The sequence below is a fragment of the Porcisia hertigi genome, chromosome 34, assembly GCF_017918235.1.
Source record: "Porcisia hertigi strain C119 chromosome 34, whole genome shotgun sequence".
NCBI lineage: Eukaryota > Euglenozoa > Kinetoplastea > Trypanosomatida > Trypanosomatidae > Porcisia > Porcisia hertigi.
This window is the reverse complement of record NC_090593.1, coordinates 1441888-1458632: the sequence shown is the minus strand read 5'-3', so window position 1 is coordinate 1458632 and position 16745 is coordinate 1441888. Positions and strand designations below refer to the sequence as shown.

At 51.9% G+C, this 16745-nt stretch overlaps 2 protein-coding genes across 2 annotated transcripts; both read right to left on the bottom strand.

Moving 5' to 3' along the window:
* Positions 1–1843: 1843 nt before the first annotated feature.
* On the bottom strand, positions 1844–3754 carry JKF63_01929 (uncharacterized protein; the record flags this gene model as incomplete). The annotated part of the gene is made up of 1 exon (XM_067897972.1): positions 1844–3754. The coding sequence occupies one exon, from the start codon at positions 3752–3754 to the stop codon at positions 1844–1846; it is 1911 nt and encodes a 636-aa protein (XP_067754129.1).
* Positions 3755–14709: 10955 nt separating this feature from the next.
* Positions 14710–16254, bottom strand: JKF63_01927 (uncharacterized protein; the record flags this gene model as incomplete). The annotated part of the gene is made up of 1 exon (XM_067897971.1): positions 14710–16254. One exon carries the CDS (start codon positions 16252–16254, stop codon positions 14710–14712), a length of 1545 nt encoding a protein of 514 aa, XP_067754128.1.
* Between the last annotated feature and the right edge of the window lie 491 nt (positions 16255–16745).

Sequence of the window (16745 nt, the reverse complement as noted above, 5' to 3'; positions counted from 1 at the left end):
TGTGTGTGTGTGTGTGTGTGCTTGATGAGATCATAGTAGGTGCAACTACATATGAATGACTCGCTCGGATCATCGGGGTGTATATTCGAGGCTTCGTCGACCCCATTCCAAAAAAAAAGCACAGCACTCGGAAGCTCGCTCGTCTTGGCCCTCAATGTCGCTGTGAAGCACGTCCAAGTCTCAGAGCATATATATAAAGTGCCACAATCAGGCTATACAGTAGTTCCCATCTATGTTCGTAGAGAAGATTTAATCAGACCCCCCCTCCCCCCGGCCACCACGGGTGCCGTCACCAAGGGTTAAGCACTTCCTGTGAGCCGTAAAACTGTCGCACAGGAATGCTTATTAGGCAACGTGATGAGGTAGTACACCCCCCCCCAATCCTAGATAAAGTACTCGAGAGCCGTAGTGACGTCCGGTGCCGTCGCTGTGGCTCTGTCTACGCTGTGCCATGTCGAGATGCCTCTACCGTTAACTCCGACCAAACAGTCACCATTTGCAGTAGCCGCGTAGAAGACTCCTATCCCAGATGAGCCGTCCCAGTCGCGCCCCACACCGGTTAGCGCGGGCCGGCGTCCATTATAATGGCGTGAAGACTGTGTTCGACGTCAGTCCGTATCGAATAGTGAACATGCGGTGGCGCCTTGTTGTCACTCGTAGGAGCAAAAATGTCCGCCAAAGTGGATTTGAGTAATGAGGCCCCCCTTTTTCAGCAGAATCCAAAAACTGCATCACCTTTACTTCGTCGTTGACAACGGGAGGCAAGCCTCGACTAACGTGCAGGTCCAGCTGTACGAGTGTCGAGACAACAGCACTGAGTTTCTTCTCTCTGGCCACATCCACAATGCTTCAAAAATTAGGGAGTGGAATACCCAAGAGACCGAAGGGTTTGAAATGCAGATCTGGCAGACGACCCGGTGGTATCGAAGCTTCCTCCAACAAGAATGGCTACCCAAGACAGTTTTGTGCGTCAGTCAGCCCATTACAGCTCCACTCCAGACAGCGCAGGTTATCATCACCACTACGCTCAGCATCACTGCGGCAGAGCCAACGCAGAATAACACCTGGTGGATGCATATAGAGTTATCGGAGAGCTGAGAGACCCCGTGATCAAGTGGCAAAATAAACAATAATAAAAAAAACACCTTTCATGACCTCGAGTCTATTCGGCGGAGCGCCAAAGCGGACTAGTACAACAACACCAAGGGCCCACGCACATGCTTGTAGGCGGGGGCTGGCAGTTTCTTTGACTTCGCCACAGGGTGTGGCACTAGGCCCCTGCCCACCAAATGGCAGCCGGCCGATATCCGCAGAGACATCTTCGCGTGGAAAAAAAAGTTTTCAAATCAATAGACGTTGGCAGCCTTGTAGCAGCGGTGTTTAGGAGCACAAACGTGTGTGTGTGTGTGCGTTGTTTTCTTGCAGAGACGAAGCGGGCAGCCGCGCGCTGTAAATATTGGTGCCTCGTTTTTCCAACGTCCCTTTGGCACGTCAGCGCGCCTCGCTTCTTCATTGCGACCCTCCTTCCCCTCCCTCCCGCACCGTATTGAAGAGGCTGCGCGAATGAGTCAAGGAAACGAGGGAGAGGAGAATGCATCAATGCCATTCTAATAAAATCCCTTCACAGGGAAGTGGAGGAGAGGAGAGGGGGGGAGGAGGGGGAGGGGGTTTCTACACATCTGCGCGTTACACGTTTTGCGGATACCTCCCCTCACCCGATAAGAGAAAAAGTTGAGCACAATGCTTTTAAGTTGGCGCGTTCTGCTCTAACAAGCACACACACACACACACACACGCAGCGAAAAAAAAAAGACTAGACTTTCGTCAGAGCCTACCAAAAAAACTAATCAGCCTTGATGGAGTTGTACATCCTCCGGACCAACCACAATGAACCCAGGAAGCCGATAGAGCCAACCGCCATACCAAACATGACAGACACACCGAGCATGTAGCCTAGGAAGAGGATAATTGAGGAAAGGGCACGAATCTGCAGAGAGCGCTTCAGAAAAAAGAAACTATATACGAACAAGTAAAAGCCAGTAACTGAAAGAGAAAGGTAGCTGGACCACCACCAGCGGTAATCCTCCCTGCGCAGGTTGAAGTAAGTCACTACAATGCTCACTTCTGCGCAAAGGACGATCAGCGCGGAGGAGAACAGAGTGAGAAAGCCGTACAAATATACCGGCTCCTCGCGCCAGAAGGCATTCAAGGCAAAGAACATCTCCGCCCAAGACGCTATAAAGAGCACGAGACTGCCAACCAATGGGTAGAAGAACCTTGAGTTAGCTGCTTGTTCCGGTATGAGTCGGGGGATGTTGCTGACCCTTGCCATGCCAGCTAGAGAGTCCATCTTCAACCCCCAATAGATTCCACACAACCCAAAAGGGAGCGAGATAAAAACCCATGCAAAGAACACGCCGACCACCATCAGAAACGGGATTGCCGCGGTGCTGTGCTTTGCCCAATGAATCAGGTTTAGCATCATGACACCGCTACCGAGGGCCGCCGGGAACATGCTCATGCACCGCGAGGCCTTCTTCCACGAAGCCATGTTGAATAGTTTCAGGAGCCGGGCTATCACAAACCCAGAAACGGCGTGGGCAACCAAGAAAAGTACGATTACAGTGCTCAGAAATGTGCCACGGTGCGTTGCGTCCACCACCTTGACGGTGCACAGGAAAATGCTCATGAACAGGGTCACCGCAATCTGGCATCCGGCGCCAACCAGCGTCGCCAAGGCTTCGGGTTGCGGAGGTGCCCGGAAAACGTCGCCATACACCAGCTTCCAGCCTGTCTCATCACGCACCTCTGAATCGTCAAGATCCTCGTCAAGGTAAAGAGCGAGATCCTTGCGCACCGTGCGGACTATCACCAACGCCACCAAAACACCCACCAGTACCGTAAGCAGAACACCGTACAGGGCGGCAATCTTGTGCCCGCGGCGCTGGGTCGTCTCTGAAACGCTATACATGATGGGGTACTCCTCATCGGACCTCTCCCACGTCACACTGTATGTGAAAGGGACCGTAGGCTCCTTCCCACGCCGTGTTTTCCGTAATAAGAAGGGACTCGCTGAGGGCTCGAAAGCCGTCTTTGTGCACGTGGTGACCTGCGCAACACTCGAGGCGGTGACTTTGAAACCGACCACCTCCTCTCCAGTGAAATGAGACACCACTGAGCTCTTGATCCGAATCGTGAAGTCTAGGTGATTGTAAAGAGTGTACCTTCCGCCTAAATCAGCGGTCGCGTCCAAACTGCCAAGTGGGTACCCGCGCCTGTAAAGTACACCATCCGAGCCCGGGACTTCAGAAACAAGAGGCTTGTTGTCGAGCGACATACGCACGTAGTAGTCCTTTTCAATCATATGCATTGCATTATATAATGCCCGGAATGAAAAACTGGCGTTGCACAGACTAACGCACGAGACGTTCTCGCCCACCTTGAACGAGAACCCAGTCGGCACGAGACGGTTGCCCATGAGTATTTCACCTATGGCGGGATGCTGGCGATGATTATCCATCACATCCTTGGAAGGCTTGCAAACGGGAAGGCGATAATACTCAATCGGCGAGAGGGTGTAGCGACTTCGGTACGCATTCGCCAAAGGAGAAATAACGGTGCCGGGTTGGTAGCCCGTTATACTGGCCGAAACAAAGACGTCAGTGAACAGAAGTAGCAGTATAACCGCCAGCAGAGATCCCCATGCAGCGGACGTTTGCTGCACTCGGTGCTGTCCTCGCTTCGCTTTTCGCATTGCACCCCTTGCAGCACCAAAAAAAAATGAGACGGGAGGAGCAAGCAAGAGGACAACTTACCAGCGTGGGGAAAGATTCAGTGAGGGAATATGTGTGGATGTCGGTGTATATGCGTGTATGCAATCAAGCACGAGAGCTTCTTCACTACTACACTCACTCTCTCTCCTTCCTCGAAACGTTTTTGTATGTACGAAAAGGTTTTCAAGATGAAGGAGAATGAGGTAAAACGGAGCAGGAGGGGAGGTAAAACTACCAATATTTTTGAAGGCTTCAAAAAAGAATGAGGCTCTTCTCTAGTCTTTTTTCTCCTTTGGGGGGTACACACTTCCTTGAAAGCGACTCTCCGTTGTTGGGTCCGTCGTTTTCTCGTTGCGGCGATATGCGGCGATATGCGGCGGTGGTGGTGGTGGTGGTGGTGTCGGTTTAGGGAGAAGGCAGGGGAATGGCGTTTTTGGCTTTGGACAACAATTTTTTGTGATGGTACTTTTTTTTTCGGTTTGGGGACGGGAGCCGTGGACGGTCCAGAGATGGGGAGAGAGAGAAGCGGCAGTGGAGGAGGATAACAGCGAGAGAGACAGAGAGAATCAGCGAGGAAAAAAGGAATGAAGTGGAGAGGGACAGACTTCGAGGTCGAAGGGGAGATGTGGGGGGAAGAGAGATGCCGAAATGGGACGATTCGGCGCCTGCGCGGCGGTTTTCCCTATCGCGCTGATGTTCACCAGCAAAATCTTATTCCCTTGTCAACCTCTCAGCTCATGTGTCGTACAGAAGTCAGCGCGTAGTGCAAAAAAAAAACCGCAATGATCAATCACACACACACACACACACACACATGCCCACAGACCTCCACACGGGAAATACAACCACTGCTTCCTGTGTGCTCTCTTTTCTTTTGCAGGGAGCGGCACAGAAAGGAGGGGCTGTAAAGGGAAGAGAGAGGGGGGGAGGGGGGGGGCGTCAACCATTGAATGGCCTTTTCGCGCACTGAAACGGTGCACACGCGTTCCGCGTTGATGTCTTTTTTCCTCTTGTATGATTTCATTGAAATATTTTATTTTTTCTTTTCGTTTTCTCCTTCCATATCCGAAATGAACGCGTTCATTGTTGTTGTCGCTGGTGCTGGTGCACTTGTGTTTTCGTTACATTATGACCCGCACATTCCATATGAAGCGCACACTCAGGCACTAACTCAGAGCGTCGTCTGTGTATTCGCTTAGACACTCAACGCAGGCGGGATTTCGAGAAAGGGAGTACACGTGCGTGTACGTGCGTCCGAAAGACGAGATAGTTCTGTGTCTTTGACAGAGTCCCGTGCGTGAACCTCAGAGAGTGAAAAAGCAGAGTGACTGAGTGTGTGAGTGAGTGGGCGCGTCTGTCTGCGTGCGCCTCTGCGTGTGTTTCGGGAGAGGAGGAGGAGACCCTTTGGAGATGAGCGTAACTGGGCCTCGAGAAACGGTGGCGGGGGACGTTCCGAGAAACATGCGACCGCACCATGAAAAGAATCAAACAGAAAAGGAAGAACCAATAGGAGGGAAAGAAAGAAAGGGAGAGGGGGGGGAGAAGAGGGTCCAAAGAGAAATATTAGAACAAACATATATATATATATATGTATATATGTATATATATATCCACCTCAAACATATATATATATATATGGGGGTACACCTTACGGAAGGAGTGAGGGAGAGAGAGTGGAGGGAACGCCCCACTAAAATGAACCAAAGAAATGAAGAACAAAACAGAAGACGCGAGAAAGGAAAAGAAGAGGGGGGGGGTCGGCGGCAAGACAACTCAGAACTCAAACGGAGAAAAAAATTCAGAAAAGATAGCAAGAAAAAAAAAAGTAGTCGCAGAGGACCAAAAGGAGTGACAGAAACGAAGGAGAGGGATAGAAATTCATCGGGGGGGGCAAGAGGCCAACATTCTCTTGTGCAGCGCTGTATCGACACTACTGGGAAAAAAAAAGCACACTAAGAGGTGCACCCACACCACCAGAAAAAAAGGCCATAAAACCTTTTAAGATCGGGACCACCACTTTCGCTACGCCCTGCAGCATCACGATCAGCGCGGAACAAATTGTCTGTGCGTGTGTGCGAAGAAAGGGAAGAGGGAAGCGAAATATACAACCATCATGTCTACCTGGATCCAAAAATCGCTTTGATCTTTCTTGCCTCTCCCCCCCCTTCCCCCTCGAAAAAAAAAAACGCACTGATTGACAGAAAGCAAAATGAAAATTGTCGGCCACGGAGATCTTCGCACCTCCGCATGAGTAAAAATACGAAAGAAACAAAGCCGACACCTTTAAAAAAGACTCGGCGGAAATTCTCAGCTACGAAACAGGAAGATAAAAAGAGGGAAAAAAACGATGAGGAGGGGAACAAAGTAGGGAGAAATAAACACGTAAAAGTAGGGAAAAACGGGGCGGGGTGGAAGGGCCAAAAAAAGGATAGACATATTACACATATATAATATAGAATATACATACATATGTATATGTATATGTATATGTATGTATATATGTATGTATATATGTCATATATCAGAACCCTAACACCATTCACGCAGAGGGAGAGGGGTGGGAAAAATAATGAAACGACAGGCGTTCGACGATACGTGGATCGAAAGTAGTGAAAAGTAAAGATGGGGAACCTTGATAGAAACGTGGGGGGAAGGACTCCTCTTGAATCCACAAAACACGCAGCTGAACAAAGTACCCAAGAAAGAGTACAGAAACACACACGCACAAAGAATTGGGGAGAAGCAGACAGACAAAACAAGAGCGTACGCTCACCAATTTGGAGACACGCACACGGGCCTGAGTCGTCAAGTGTAAAGGCAAAACGGCAACGTGGAAGTCGGCAGTTGAGAGGGGGGAAACGCGGAAGTGTGAAAGAAGAAAGAGTGTGCGCTGCGGTAGGGGGCAAACAACAACAGAAACGAGAATCAACGCCCAAGAGCGAGAGCCCCATCAACTGGGACAGTCAACAAACAGCAGCGTCCCCTACCTTCCGTGTGGGTTTTGCGTACTCAAAGACATGTTCTTCTCATCTGCGTATTGCTGCAGGTGTGCGGGTGATACCGGATGATGTCGTTTCCCCTCTCCTCGAATTCCTGAAGGTATGAGGCAACGATGTCGGCACAAAACGGAAACAAACGCAGGAAAACAATCAAGAACGCGCACACATGAACAGAAGGCAGAATACGGGGGAGGGGGAAGGGAGGGGGTAGGGCTTTTCCGCTAAGCCCGCCTCCACACCATCGCCCCCCCCACTCCGTTCATCTCTTCCGGTACTGCACTTTCCCCTCTTTAACGCAGCGTTTACAGGACTTCCTTCACGGCATCTCTTTCTTTTTCTGCCTTTCTATATTGCTTTTTCGATACCCCCAAAAAAACACTCGAAGCATCAGAAACACAGAAAAAAAAACCGCTCAACGTCGACAGCACACGCCGCACGCTCACAACCCCTCAATAACCAGCACAGCAGCACAGAAACATATACCAGTATGCATGTCGGCACAGCAGTGAAGTCTCTTAGAGGAAACAAGAAGAGGGATTTTAACGTTTGCGCGCTATCTTGTTGCCGCTGCTTACTTCTTTATCTCCTTTTGAAAAAACGAAAAATGAAAAAAATGAAAATTGAGCACTTGTGGGAAATCCGTCGCTTTTTTTTTGATCAACATCTGCCTTTCCACACAGTGCGCCTTTTGAACGTGGAGTGTGGGGTGTGTTGTGCATGTCCTGACTTTTCCTTCCCCCCCCCTTCTTTTTTTTTTTTTGTGTGTGTGTGTTTTGTTCGTCAAGATCCCTCTCGTTTTTCTTCCCCCCCCCCCCCTTCCCCGAAGGAGGAAATGGAGGGTGAAACGGGGGGGGGGGCGGCTCATAAGAAAGACGAGAACGAGCGAGATCTGAAGTTGAAGAGAAATCAATAAGTAAAAGCGACGCACATGAAAAGAAGAAGCTCAAGAAGCTCAACGACAACGAAAAAAAAAGGACAAAGAACAAAGGACAAAGGCGAGGGCTCCTGCGCAACAAATCGGTTTCCCTGGAAAACTGCATGCGTACACCACCACCGCAACCGACCACTTCCTCGAAAACACACGCGCACGATGAGAGGCCAAGAGGTGTGAGTGCAGTTAGTCTTCAGGCAGAAACACAAAAACAAAGAGAGCCACTCGGGAGGGGGGGGGGGACTGATAATTAGTGTTACGTGTCAGAAAACCAGAAAAAAAAAGAGGGTAAACAGCGTGATCTATTCATTTTCGAGTCTCACTCTTCGCAGAAGCCCTCTCCGGGACATAGACATCCACTTGCGAGGCCTCGACGAGCGGGACACAAGAATCCTGGCGAAGAAAGAGAGGATTGTTCTGAGGGCTGTGCCCAGCACCGACGACCGGCATCACGTCAGCAGCAGCGTGATGCTCTTCCTCTTCCGCACGGCACGCCATCTCCGCGGCGCGGCGCTTCGCCTCCTCCTTGGGCCTCTGATTCAGTAGCTCCGCGCGCCAATCGAACTCGAACTTCGACAGCGAAAACTCACCGCTGCGCATTTGTGGGATCAACCTCGACAGCGCGTACATCACCGCCAGTGATATTGGCACACCGAGAATCAAGACTGTTGTTACAATGTTGAGGCTGAGGTTGACAGGAGCAGAAGCAGGAGTCTCCGCCTGTGCAGCCGCAGGGAGCACCATCGCGACCACAGTGATCGCGGTCGCCAGGACAAGCTTGCTCATGGAGGGCATGAAAATCAAGTGATCGGGAGAGAAACTGAGGATTCGAGAAGCTCTGGGGATTTTTGAGGATAAAGCTGCGGTGCGTAGAGAGGCTTGAGGTGGTTCTAGATGAAAGCGTGAGCAAGGTATTCTGTTCGAGCAGAAAAAGGAGCCGGAGAAAAGTGGAGAAAAAATGTGTGGGTGTGCGTGGTGGTAGCATTTGTTTTTTTTAAAGGGAGGGGTGGGTGGGAAGACGGGATAGGAACCAGCTCGTTCATAGCCCTGGTGGTAGCAGAGGAAGCGCTTCTCTTCGGTGGGGGGGGGGTCGCGCGGGTGCAAGGGGTGAGGGGATGTCCAGGATAAACGCCCACGCGCTGAGGAAGACCATCTCAGCAGCCTTCGTCTGTCATGTGCCGTAGTGCATAAAAGTACACTTTTCACCGCACCCCCTCCCTTTCATCTGCTCGTCTCCCGTCTCTTTTATTCTTTTTGGGAAGCATGATTTTTGTTGTTGTTGTTGGGTGCGTGTGTGCTTCGCGTAGACATTGTGATTATACAACTGAAGGCAGACTGTCCTTTGGCATCGCTTTATAACGAAGGGCATCGAGCAGCGGAGACAGAACGGGCGGGAGGAGGAGGAGGAGGGGGGCAGGATGCACAGAAAGGCGCGCGCACAGAAACAACAGACAAAACGGAATGACAGGAAGCAAACGACCTTAATAAACGCAGTCGAATTGCGCCAAAAAAAAAAACGCGGACACGAGGATCAACAGAAGGGCCAGAGGAAGTCCTAAATGCTGTGCAGAAATGAGACAAAAACCGAAAATGGAAGAGAGAGGCAATGGCGTCGACCTCCCGCTGAACTCGCCAATGCCTGCATCGCGTGCCCTGTTCTCGCTTCTGGAATTGTAGCACTTTCAATAGAGACCAAAGTAGCGAAGGCGATGTGGGGAGAAGGAGGGAGAGGGAGGGGGGGAGGGGGAGAGGGAGGGAGAGGGAGAGGGAGAGGGAGGGGATGGGTGAAATCTCCTCGCCGTGACTTTTGTTGCCCTCGGTAACATATTCAGCCACCTGGGTGGTTAAAACGCCTTCTCGAGGCTGCCGGCTATCGTTTCTCATGAGTTCCTCCCCCAAGCCACCCCGCGCAAGCTTCTGTTGTGATCGACAAATGTATGGGGGTTGGGCGTCGATGTGCTTGGGTGCCATAGCTGTAGGCGTGCAACCGCCTAAATGCTTGCCCGACCCGTCGACCAAACAGACAAGTGCGCTTCACGGGTGAGCATCACAGTGACAGAGGGTCGCAGAAAGACAAGGAGAACAGTAAAAAAAGAAAACGAGCGCGTGCGCACAAACACGAGACACAGACACACGGAGACGGACAGAGAGAGAGAGAGAGAGAGACCAGCGTGAAGCGGGGGAGAAAAAAAAACAGACACTGGAAAGCCACGATAGCGTGAAAACTGAAAAGGGGGGCGGCAGAAAAAAGGGGGAAAAATATGCGCCAAGGTCTCTTTGCCCTTTGTCTTTCGCAACAAGGGCTTCCCCCGCATCGAACACCTCTTGACTTTCGAGTGGCCCCTCCATCCCTCCTTATCTCCTCTTGACAAATAAACCTCCGTACGGAAATGAAAAGAAAACTGGAGCGTAGGCAAAACACGAACCGCCATATAAAACCGCCTACGAAACAGTGGTGAGAAATGTAAGATGCGAACATGCTAACCTGTTCTCTGTGCGCTTCTCACCCCCCCTCCCTACGCACACACACACACACACACACACGGAGAGACAGGCGCGCATAATCGACCTCACCCCTTCCATCATCCGCGCCTGCTCATATTTCGTGTAACCTCGTTCAGTTCGCAACAGGAATAGCTGTGTGGATGTCACGTGAAGAGATGAAAACGTAAGCGAGGGGGAGGAGGAGTGAAGAGAGGAAACTTGAGCTCTTCTGGCTGTTCATGTTGTCGTTTTTTTTTTTCAAATCACAGAGAACCAATACAAACAGACACATACATGCATACAAAGGTAACACATTCAAAAGGACGCACATCCAGATATACCAAGCCGGTATCGAGAGACAAAAATATATAAAAAAAGAAAACACACATACTCTCTCTATCGCCCAAAATGAAGTCGGCAACACGGGAAATTCACCCACTCCATTTTAAAGGAAAGGAACACCACACACACACACACATACTGTAAGCACACGGGGAGGGAGAAGACATTTGAAAAAGCAACCGTCCGTCGTAAAATGAATGGAAAGGTGTGTGTGTGTGGTGGGGAGGGGACGGGGGGGGGGGGGGTACAAACAAAAAAAAAGAAGGAGAAATCTCCCCCCAAAGGGGGGGAGGAGGGGTCACCACTTATGACTCCGCGCAACATTTGGAATAGCAACAACAGGAAAGAGGGAAAAAGAAAACGAAGACACAAACAAGAGAGAGAAGATAAATACAGACACGCAGAGTGTCTGTCCGTGTGTGTGTGTGTGTGTGGGGGGGTAAAAGTGAGGGAGAGAGAGGGCAACGGGGAAAACAAAAACGGGAGCACCGTACGAAGGCCATGGCGGTGCTATTTTGCTTTCATGTTATTGTTTTCTTTTCACTCTCTGTTAGGTCCCAAGACAAAAAAAAAGACGCAGTACTCATAAACAAAACACAAAAAAAAGAAATTAATCGGTGGAAATTCGTGTGCACGGCATTTGTGGGTGGTTGTGCAAGGACGAAGAGAACAAGCAGGAGGCGCCACTCTTTTTTTTCCTTCTTGGAAAAGAAGGGGAATAGACAAGACGAAAAAGGCAAAAAAAATGCCGCACTGTAGGCAACATGCAAGACAGAAACCGAGAGAGGTCTTAGCGGGATCACAGCTCCACTTACATATGCGAGCCCCCCAACGAGACATGCACGCACGCCCACGCGGACATGAACGGCGCAATCTTAACAACTCTGTTGCGTTCTCTCCCCACTCTTCCGCTTTCTGCTCTCTTCCCTCTCCAGATTCCTCACCCAGATGAATCATTATATACAAGCGAGGATACAGTGGAACAAGGGAAAAAACGACGGGATGGGGCAAGGAGAGATGAATCTCTGGAGCTTTGTTTTCCCGCGTCCGCCAAACATATGTGGTGTCCCCTGGTATGATCACCACAACAGCAGCCTTTGCCACCACACACCACAACGAAAATCAACGTGTACCAATAATCGAGTACCTTGAAAAAGTGAAGCTAAGCAACGCCGAAGCACCGGCAGTAAAAAGGAAAGATGAGAAAGTACGCCACAGAGCCCCCCCCTTCCAAGTGGTCATGTGCGATGTTTTGGGAGAGTTCTGTTTTCCTGTCTGTGTGCCCAGATGCACTTCTATGTGAGCCCCTCCCTCTCCGGGCCTTTGCCTCTCGTCTGCAGCCTGCGCTTCGCCCTGGGACGAGGAAACATGGGGGGAGACAGAAGGACTCGACAGACGCCTCCCACATCAAATATACGCACAGAGCAATCATAGAAAGTAAACCTGGAAAAAATAAGAGAGACACACAGAAAATCACAAAAGTAAAGAAAAAACGCTGTCGAAGTCACAACGACCATCACACACACACACACACACACACACACGCACAGAGGGGGGGGAACCTTATGTGGAGGGGGGAAAACGGGGGGAAAGGAAGAGGCAATAGCACAACAGCACAATGTGAAGGGGGAGGGGGGGCCGCGTGAGAGATACAGCACACATGCACTGACGCTGACAGACAGAGCAGCGCATGCCGCAGACACGTGCACACACCGACCCAGAGGATCTCAGGAAGGGACGATGATATGTGTACATGTTCGAATGCGTTTTATTCCACTCGATGCGCCACCGCTCACCAAAAAAAATGCAGACCACGCACAAATTGAAAATAAAAGCGGCATATCTCGTGCGCCTGCCCCATTCCTTCCTCCCAGATGCCAAGGAGCGGAACGGGAGCCTCTCGTCACCTTCCTTGTGCTGCTGTTCTCTTGCCTCCACCTCTCCCCCGCCCTCCCGTCCTCAGCCCCTTGTTTCTCTGGAATGCTTCGCCACATTACCAATCTGAGATTTTTAAAGTTACTTCGTGGGGTTGCATACCGATCGTGTGTGTGTGTGTGTGTGTATGTGTGTATGAACCTTTCTACTCGCGAGGCACCGTCACCGCGACGTGTTCACCAGCCACACGGGAGTTTTCATTTTCGCACGGCGACCGAGCCGCAACCTCGTCCCCTTCCCGTAGTTCCACCAAAGGCTGAGTGTTGGCGTAATGAACGCTGCTCTCATCGTTTTCACGACTCGGGAAGGTCGCGAACTCTTCCGCACGGCACGTCATCTCCGCGGCGCGGCGCTTCTTCTCCTTCTTGGGTGTCTGATTCAGTAGCTCCGCGCGCCAATCGAACTCGAACTTCGACAGCGAAAACTCACCGCTGCGCATTTGTGGGATCAACTTCGACAGCGCGTACATCACCGCCAGTGATATCGATACACCGAGAATCAAGACTGTTGTTACAATGTTGAGGCTGAGGTTGACAGGAACAGAAGCAGGAGTCTCCGCCTGTGCAGCCGCAGGGAGCACCATCGCGACCACAGTGATCGCGGTCGCCAGGACAAGCTTGCTCATGGAGGGCGCGAAAATCAAGTGATCGGGAGAGATCAAATGTAAACAGTCTAGTGAAGATGGCAAGATCAACAAGAGGAGGGAGGACAAGAAGGCAGAGATGCTGTGTGGAAAAGGGAGAAAAATATCACGTGTGTGAAGAGAAAGAAGTCCGAAGCGTGCAAAACCTCCTTTATTTTCTTTGTACGGCCGTGTTGCGGGTATGTTTGGGATGAGAAGAGAGACTTCGGCCACGGTGCAACGCACGACACAGAGAATAAGTCAACAGTTGTGTGTGTATGTGTGTTTGGGGAGGGGGAAGGGGGAAGGGGGGTCAAGAGAAAGCAACGGCAGGGGAGAGAGTGGGACATCAGGAAAAAAGGGAGGAAAACCTACACGGCGAACGTCACAGGATCAACGGCAAGACGAAACGAATGTCTTATTGGCGTGTGACACACGCACCCGGGCCTGTGTCAAGTAATAATTAATTAGACACACTTTTTGTTTTCAGGGTCTCGTTGGGCTCCGTCTCGAGGGAACGCCTCTTCCCGCGGTGATGCGGACAGTCGGAGATGCCGAATTTCCGAGGAGAGAACCCCGCGAGCGGGTCTACCGGAAGTAGGAGACTTCGCGCCAAAAGGGAACAAGTCGCAGAGTGGAGCAGCTCGGACATGCGCAATACCACACGAGCCACTCCGTAGGGGCACCCCTCGCACACAAATGATGATTGCTGCAAAATTTGTGCTGCAAGGAATGTCAAAGCTTCACAGCATGAACGAAGGAAGAGTGAAAGAAGAAAGGGTGATGCACAAACCTCAGCGAAAAAAAAAAACCAACACACAGCAGCAGATGTCCGCAGCGTTTCTCCTGATGCTTTCTCCGCGGCGAATTTACTTGAGAGCATCGGGAAAGGTAACAAAAAGAAAAAAGGTCGCGCCCCTTCACACATTTAGTACCCCGGCGTAAAAAATCCTGCCGTGGTGCATCAGTGATGCGCCGCACCTCTATCCTCTGGGCCGCCGCTACACATACATCGCAGGCCCCAATGCAGCGGTATACACACGCCGCCCATATGGCCGACTCCCTCGTCTCAGCACCGCCCCTGCACCACAATGCCGACTGACTCCCGGCGCATCTCACGGAGTGGCGCAGGCCTCCACCTTCCCCCCCCCCATCCCATCCTCCACCAGCAGGCAGTGAGGGCCGGGTGAGATGTGTTCGAGTCCTGCTGACACGTCGTCTATCACACAAGTGGTGCAATCGCCGTCACTGCCGGAGGTCACCCTGACGCCACGCCATGCAATATCCCAACGCCAACACCAGCGACGATACACGGATCCAACCTTCCTCCTCTCCCTCCCCCTCACCCCCCACACACACACACTTAGAGGGCTGCTGTATCCACTCCCCCCCAAAAAAAAAACACACGACGCTGAGGTATGTCCGCTGTTAAAAATGATTTCATAGCGACAATACCCACGACAAAGCGCCTTGGCAACGGCGTGTCAGGGGGAGGAGAGTGGGGGGGGGGGGGGGGGGGGGCCTCAAGGGCCAAAACTCTTCGAAATCGGGAATCAGAGCACTCCAATGTACAGGAAAAGGCACCGGGGGTGGCGTAAGCCCCACGTGCCTCTGTGTCTCCGATCAAAACGGATGCAGAACGTCTACCGCCCAGTTGCCTTCCACGATGGCGGTGTTTTTCCGTTTCACGAGGAGGGACCTCCACCAGGCTGCAGTCGTCACTCGCTCCAAGGAGATCGTCATCTGTCCGCTGCGGGTCATGAGCAGTAGGACCATGCACGCCGCAACAACGAGCAGCGAAAACATGACAATGACAGCAATCACATATCCTGAGGTTTGACAGTCCTGCGGCGGAACTATCTGACCCTCGTACTCGTCCACACAGCGCTGAACCTTCGCGTGATCGTTCTCCAGCATGGAACACACAACAACGTAGCGGCAATGTTCGTCGCAGTTCCCTTTGGGGAATACATCAAGGAGCTTCTTGCCACCGCAGAACATGGTGAGGAAGTGCTCCCACATTGCATCGTCTCTCGCCAGCCGCGTGATGGCCTCTTGCACTTCCGCGAAGAACTGCAGCCCGTTGGTCAGACCGAGTGCTGTCCTGGCAGAGTGCCCGGAGTGGAAAACCCCACCATCGGTCATGTAGCGAATTAGTGTGTCCTCGAGTGACCATGCGTCAGTAAAGTTGGCCACCAGGTAGGACGGGTGGTTGTGGAAGATTGGTGAGATAGCGGGCACAATGAGGCTCAGTACACCATTCCGCGGGACCGTGAGCAGCCTAAACCTATGCGTGTGCCCGAACAACTGCGTAGCGATGTGATCCTTGTACTCGTATATGATGCTGTCATAGGTCTCCTCATATTGCTCCTTCCAGAACATGTCATCCGCCACCGACTTGAAACCGCGGCTGAGCACGTCATTGAGGCTAAGGCCGGGGGGAATATGGCCCATGATGATTGCTCGCTCTCTAGCGGCACGCACCTCGGCGAGCTCACGTCGCAGAAATAGAAACTGATTGCAAGGGTCGCTGACATCGGGGGGCAGCGGTGGCTTCAGCGTGTACGCCCACAGTAGTGTGTTCAGCACAATCAACCTTACGCCGGGCACCTTGTGTGTGTAATAGCCGCACTTCCTCATCATAGAAGCCTCCGCATTGTCCAAAACCCCGACCTCTTTCATCGCCTCCACGCGTTGCGACAGCTCCATCTTCGACTTTTCCTCCTCCCACGCAAAATAATAGTCCGGATCGACATCATTATTACCCAGCGACGTACTGAAGGCGATCGGACCAAGCGAGCCGTCCACAGAAACATGGCGAAAGCGCTCGGACAGGTCCTTGAAGAGAGCAGCTGGCGCTAGCCCGCTAGCCTTGTAGTTGTGCCGCTGCCAGTCGCCGACATAGAGGAACAAACTCGTGTTCTGCGCCGACACATCGTCGAGGGTACGCGCCGTCAGCTGTGGCGACGCATCGCAGCCTGGCAAGCCCCAGACAGGATCAGAGGGCTTCGTGCAATGGAACGCCTTTGGGGTTCCATACAGCGGATCGTAGTGAATATCCGAGACCAGTGCGACTCGGAGTCCACCGACTGCTGTCGTACACAGACAAAGTGTCAAGCACAACGCAACCACCACCAATCCCGCTGGCAGACCGATGTGTGCGCTCATGTCTCCGTGTTCCCCCTCCCCCTCCTTGGCTTTCTCGTGCTCGGCCCTTCACAAAGATCGCCGCCCAAATGAAGCACCGATTTTGCAGGGGGGCGGGGTAGAGAGGGGAAAAAAGCCGAGCGGCGTATGACAAACAAATACTAAAGTACGTGGAGGGACACCAAGACTAGAGCAAATACTAGCGAGTCCACAGCTGAGAATACGCAACTCTGTCGGGCAACAGGAACACAATAAGACGGTTAGAGTAAAGGAAGTTTGAAGTGAGCGAAGGAACGAGCGGTGCTTCATTTTTTCTCCCCGAATGCGTACGGGAGGAGACACCAAAGCACCTTCGGTCGGGTTTCGTTGGCACGCACACACCCCGCCCCCCCCCCCCCGCGAGGCTTGGAGGAGCTGCCACGAAATCTCGACGTAACCTCATAGTGACCACATTAGCAATACATTCGTCCCACGGCCCCCAAGCACACTACGAGAACGGAGTCATCGGCGGT